At 41.2% G+C, this 5684-nt stretch overlaps 1 protein-coding gene across 1 annotated transcript in view; it reads right to left on the bottom strand.

Moving 5' to 3' along the window:
* Ube3c (ubiquitin protein ligase E3C) overlaps positions 1 to 5684 on the bottom strand; it is a 105093-nt gene that overhangs the window by 15394 nt on the left and 84015 nt on the right. The window contains exons 20-21 of the mRNA XM_005367466.2: positions 2195 to 2383; positions 2029 to 2095 (exon numbers count right to left, since the gene is read on the bottom strand). Of these exons, the coding sequence (XP_005367523.1) occupies positions 2029 to 2095; positions 2195 to 2383 (256 nt within the window). The remainder of the gene's footprint in view (positions 1 to 2028; positions 2096 to 2194; positions 2384 to 5684) is intronic.

The raw sequence follows: 5684 nt of genomic DNA, 5'->3' as shown, positions 1-5684 counted from the left end.
AGTGCTTTGTTTTCATCCATACCAGAAGAAGAAATCAGATCTCATTACAGATGGTTGTGAGAGCCACCATGTGGTTGTCGGGAATTGAATTCAGGACCTCTGAAAGAGCAGTCAGTGCTCTTAATTATTGAGTTATTTTTCCTGGAGAATGGAGGAGTGAGCTGAGTCCTGCTGCCTGGCTAGCTTAACCCCCGAAATAACCACAAAGAAATTGTATTAATTTAATTACTGCCTGGGAGTAATTTAATTACTCCCATTATATCTGGCCTCTTCTTGGCCAACTCTCACATCCTGATCTAACTCATTTCCATTAATCTGTGTATCACCACAAGGTTGTGGCTTACCGGCAAAGATTCAACATCTCTGATCTGGCGACTTCATAGCAGCTCTCTGCCTTCCTCTTCCCAGCATTCAGTTCTGTCTACTTCGCCTATCTAAGTCTGCCCTATGAAAAGGCCAAGGCAGTTTCTTTATTCAACCAATGAAAGCAACACATAGACGGATCTCCTACACCATTCTCCAGTCAAGAGACAGGGTTTCTTGTATAACAGCCCTGGCTATCCTAGAATTCGCTTTGTAGACCAGGATGGCCTCAGACTCACAGAGATCCAGCTACTTTTGCCTCTTGAGTGCTGGGATTAAAGGTGTGCTCTACCACGCCCAGCAGAATGATCAATTCTTATGTATAGAAGCCCATGTTTTGCTGAGTTGTTTTTGTTTTCAGAAACCCATCTTATTGATTTTATTTTATTTTGGTTTTTTGAGACAGGGTTTCTCAGTGTAACAGTCCTAGCTGTCCTGGAACTCGCTTTGTAGACCAGGCTGGCCTCAAACTCACTGAGATCTGCCTGTCTCTGCCTCCTAAATGCTGGGATTACAGGCGTGAGCCACCACCTCCCGGCTCCCATCTGATTTATTAACCCAGAATATAATCTTGCTAATCAGTCTCCTACACACTCTTCAAAGTGGAGGTTGAACCTAGAGTCTTGGGAAACCTGCAAGCAAGCACCTGACCACTGACATAATTGCTTTTTTTATTGTTTTCTTGATATTAAGATAGGGTCTTGCTAAGTTGCCCATGTCGGCTCTGAATTCTCCATCTTCTGGCATTCCCAACCATCCATATATTATCAACTTCCCTTTTGAGACAGGGTCCTAGTATGGAGCTCTAGTTGGCCTGAAAGTCTTTATGTGTACTATAGGCTGGCCTCAAACTCAGACAACCACCCTGCGTCTACCCCATACATTCTGGGATTAACGGTATGCACCATCACACGCAACACAATTAAAATAGATTACTTAAAAACTAACCTCCCCACTACCCCTAAAGGCACATGCCTTTAATCCCAGCACACCTTGTTTTTTTAAATGAGTACATGGAATGTGAATTCAGATTCTCATGCCTGGGCAGAAAGTGAATCTAATTTTCCAATCTTTACTAGTGTTTGTCTTTTGATAATGGAATCATTAGTACTGTTGTATTTTTTCATTCAATTAATTATTTCTGTGCTGGAGCTTGAAGCCAGAGGTTCACACATATTAAGCACACATATTAAGCACTATAGAGTGCTATGCTAGTTTATCACCCCCTTTTACTGTTGTTACTTTTGAGACAAGGTCTCTCTATATAGCCCTGGCTGTCTGGGGACTTACTATATAGACTAGGCTGGCCTAGAGCTCACAGAGATCCATCTGCTTATGGATCCTAACTGTTGAGATTAAAGGTATGTACCACCATGACACCTCCTTTAAAAACAAGAATGGAAGCAACCAAATGTCTATGAGTATAAGTAAAAGAAGGCAGGTTATGAAGAAGAGAATACACAAGGTAGCGAACACTACAAAATTAGAAAAGTTCATACTTGTACTTGCTGGTAGCCCTGCAAATGACTGAGAAGAGCTCTTAACAGTAAGGTGGACAGATAGGAATGGAGCAGTGTCCTGTGTCTCACAGTACACAACCCATGTAAGAGATTGTGTTGATAGCTGACCTATGGGGAAGGTACACCTAAACGTGGTGCCACATACCTGAATAGTTTGTAAAGGATTTTAGGTCCTCCAGACTTACAGGAACTTGTGCACCAGAAATTAATACCTGGGGGGAAAAAGGTTAAATTGTAAACCCAAAGGGAGATTTTTCAGAAAGTGTCTTATTTCCTGAGGCAATGGTCTTTGATAGTAGTAGCTATGGTACCTGAATTTCCTGCTGGTCAAACATTCGGAGCCACTCTAGGCTCACAACGTTGGCCAGGCCCTGGCGGAAAGCTAGGCAGTGTGGTCGAATCTGCTTGTTCAGCCGGTAGTCAGCCACCAGGTGGATGTAGGCAATGCGGTTGGCCCCAGTTACTGGGATATCTTTCCCACCAAATTTTAGTTCAACCACCTGTGAACATAAAGCACAGGGTTCTAGAGGGTTCAACAGGGAAACAAAGTTCCAGAAAACAAGAATCCAACACATAACAGCAGCACAAGCTCACAGGACAGCATGGCAAGAGGCAGCACTTTCTGTCTTTCCTTCCATTAAGCATCCTGTCATCTCTCAGCACTAAGGAATCATGTAGTAATGGAATTATTACACTTCATTTAAAAACAGTAGAGCCATTAAGGGCAAACTTATGAATCAGAGGGTGATTTGAGTCCCAGAGACAAGGTACTCATTCTGGAGAATAAAAAGTCATCATACTCCGTTTTACATTTTCAGAATGTTGTCTCTACTGTAAAATGTTTGATTTAAGGACAGTGGTAAATTATTTTTGAGGGGGGAAGGAGTAAGATATATTGAATGCCTTTAATTCCATTACTAGGAAGGCTGAGGCAGGAAGATTCCTGGTTATACTGAGTTACACAGAGAAAACTGTAAAATCAAAATTCAAAACAAACCATAATATAAAGAAAAAGACAAACCCTCCCCATCCTAATGCAGTTACACTGTGTTTCTAAGTTTAGAACGAACATGAAGAATAGCTCTGTAATTGTCATGGCAGGATCAGTATGAAAGTAGTGCAGTGAAAATGTAGCTCTCACCTTGCAGTGAGTCCTTGCCTCAGCAGCAGGTGCTATGACTGTGTAAACTCTCACAAACAGAAAAGACCACCACAGGTCACCAGAGATGCGGTATCATCAGCTACAAGAGCATGCTCTGAAATGCCTTGTTTATAACAATGTAAAAGAAATACATTTCTGGGGTTAGTGAAGGTTACCTATTCTGTGAATAAAGAACATACAATAATCAAGGGTAGGGCTGCACACTTATAACCCCGACACTTGGAAAGCAAAGGCAGACAGCTAATTCTAAGCTATCCTGGGCCACATACTGGCAGTGAGAGGGTGGAGACACACAATAAAAGAGCAAAATCATTTTTGTGTATCCACTTTAACATTCACTGCTAGTGAACTAAGAACAACAGTCTGAAATGGGATCAGTGTCTGGGAAAGCAGGAGGCAAGTTCTGACTGTAGGGTGCTTATAATGTCGATTACAGAACTACTGGCAACACCACCACTCCAGCTTTCCTTTTTTTCATGGCTCCATTAACTCTCCAGAATAACAAGAACATACTATGAGCTGAGTAGTGGCTTTTATACCAAGTATACCACTTTTTATAAAGGTATTTCAATGTGAAGTGAAGAACTTTACTTATCTGTATCTGGTACTGGACGGCAGAGGGGTCTAATTGCCATTTTATTAAAGCTATGCAGCTTTAAACTTGAGTGTTAAACTTGACTGATTCCTTCCTGCAGTATCTCACATTTTAGACATTCAATCTTTCTTACTAATTTGCTTTTTCAGTTTGGGACCCATCAAATCTTACAATGGGCTTTCAAGCCATTGTCTCTGGGCTGGGTGAGGACTGTTCATTACCTTAATTCCTCTCCTTGTATTCAGCTGACAGTTCATCTGTTAACCAGGCCTCCTGAGGCCGGCTATTATATTACCATATATAAAAACATTGCTTCCTTTAAATGGATTAAGGAAGGTAATAGATGATGATGTGATTGTATGATGTGAAGACAAAGAAACAGTCAAGTTTTCAGTTAAATGGACTTCCAAGACCACCAATTATTTTGCCTAGTAAGATAACAGTGAAATTTCTAGTGACTTAATAAAGAGGTGATACTACCTTTAATTTAAAATCTGCCCTCAGACTAAATCTAAACATCTATGTTTATTTAAAAGTCACCCAAATGCGCCACAATTCTAGGTTTGATAGAAACATTAAGGCACCCTTTGAAGACTGGACAGGTTGTGGGCATAGTTTAGTGGTAGAGGAAATGGCCAGCATCATGAGACTCTGGGTTCCACCCCCAGCAGTGCAATGAAAAGGCACCACAAGGAAGCTTTCCTTGTAGGCATTTTCCTCTGGGACTTCTGAAGGTCAACTGTGATACCACCACAGTTGCTCCCACATCAGGGAAGGCCCTGTGACTTATCTAAGGTCATATAGCCAAGAAAATTGAGGATGCCAATCAAGGTTTTATGACTCTATTCCCACTATTCATGATTACTTATGGTGTGGTCACACCTTTGGCGTTTTCCTCCAGTAAACACACATAAATTAGCATCTAAACTTTAAGTTCATTTTTAGACTAAGAACAGGCAGATTGTTCACACTAAGGAAATACTCTAGGAACAGAACTGCTACTTTACAGAGGAAGAGTAGTGGCACATGGCCCACAGAGGGTTTTCTGCTTCTAAGTAATTCTGCAGAAGTCCCTTAGATTGGTACTTCTGTACTCTTCTCATGAGATCTTTGGTATAGCAATTTCTACACCAGCATTTATCACTTCTTAAATCAGTGGAAAATTCTATGCCACCAGTAGCTGCCTCAGGGATCACCTCACAGTATTAATCAAGTGTGCCAACTAGTTTTTTTTTTTTTTTTATTAAATCAACTTGACATAGAATAGAGTCATTTGGAAAGCAGTAGCCTCAATTGAGACTATAGGCCATCAGACTGGCCTATAGGTATTTTCTTAATTAGTGACTGACGTGAGAGGGTCCAGACCATTGTGGGTGGGGTCATCCCTGCACTTGTGGTCCTGGGTTCTATAAGAAAGCAGGCTGAGCACACTACAAGAAGCCACCCAGTAAGCAGCACTCCTCTATTGCCACTGCATCAGTTCCCGCCTTCGGGTTCTTTCTGAGTTCCTGCTCTGACTTCCCCAGAAGACAGACTATAAACTGAAGGACGAATAAACACTTTCCTCCCCAAGTTGTTTTTGGTCAGTGTTTTACCATAGTAACAGAAACCTTAACTAAGAGATCATGCTGCCAAGATACAGGGCAACAGTAGCATACATACTGGCCGTACAAAGAAAACATCCTTATGATGTACAAACCTCACCTTCCAGCCAATCTTGCCCCCGCCCTCTGTGCTAGGATTACAGTTTATTCCCTAGGTGTGACTGATTGGTGAATTCTGGAACCTTGGCACAGAACACACCCAGGATGTTTCCAGGTTACAATACTTGGCTTTCTACATGGGCAATGGGGTCCTCATAATTGAGCAGCAAGCATTTTATGAACTGAAATTTCTCCCCAACCCCCTAAATTTATTTTTCATTTGATACATTAAAAACAAAAAAGTATGCATTTATGGGTTCCTATGTAATGTGATGTCATGATGTTTGCTGCATATTAAAGTCAGGTTAGCCACAAAGTTTTTTTTTTTTTTTTTTTTTTTT

Source organism: Microtus ochrogaster, unplaced genomic scaffold (genome assembly GCF_000317375.1).
Source record: "Microtus ochrogaster isolate Prairie Vole_2 unplaced genomic scaffold, MicOch1.0 UNK18, whole genome shotgun sequence".
In the NCBI taxonomy this organism is placed as follows: Eukaryota; Metazoa; Chordata; class Mammalia; order Rodentia; family Cricetidae; genus Microtus; species Microtus ochrogaster.
Note: the sequence above shows the minus strand (reverse complement) of the source record. Positions and strands in the feature narration are given on the sequence as shown.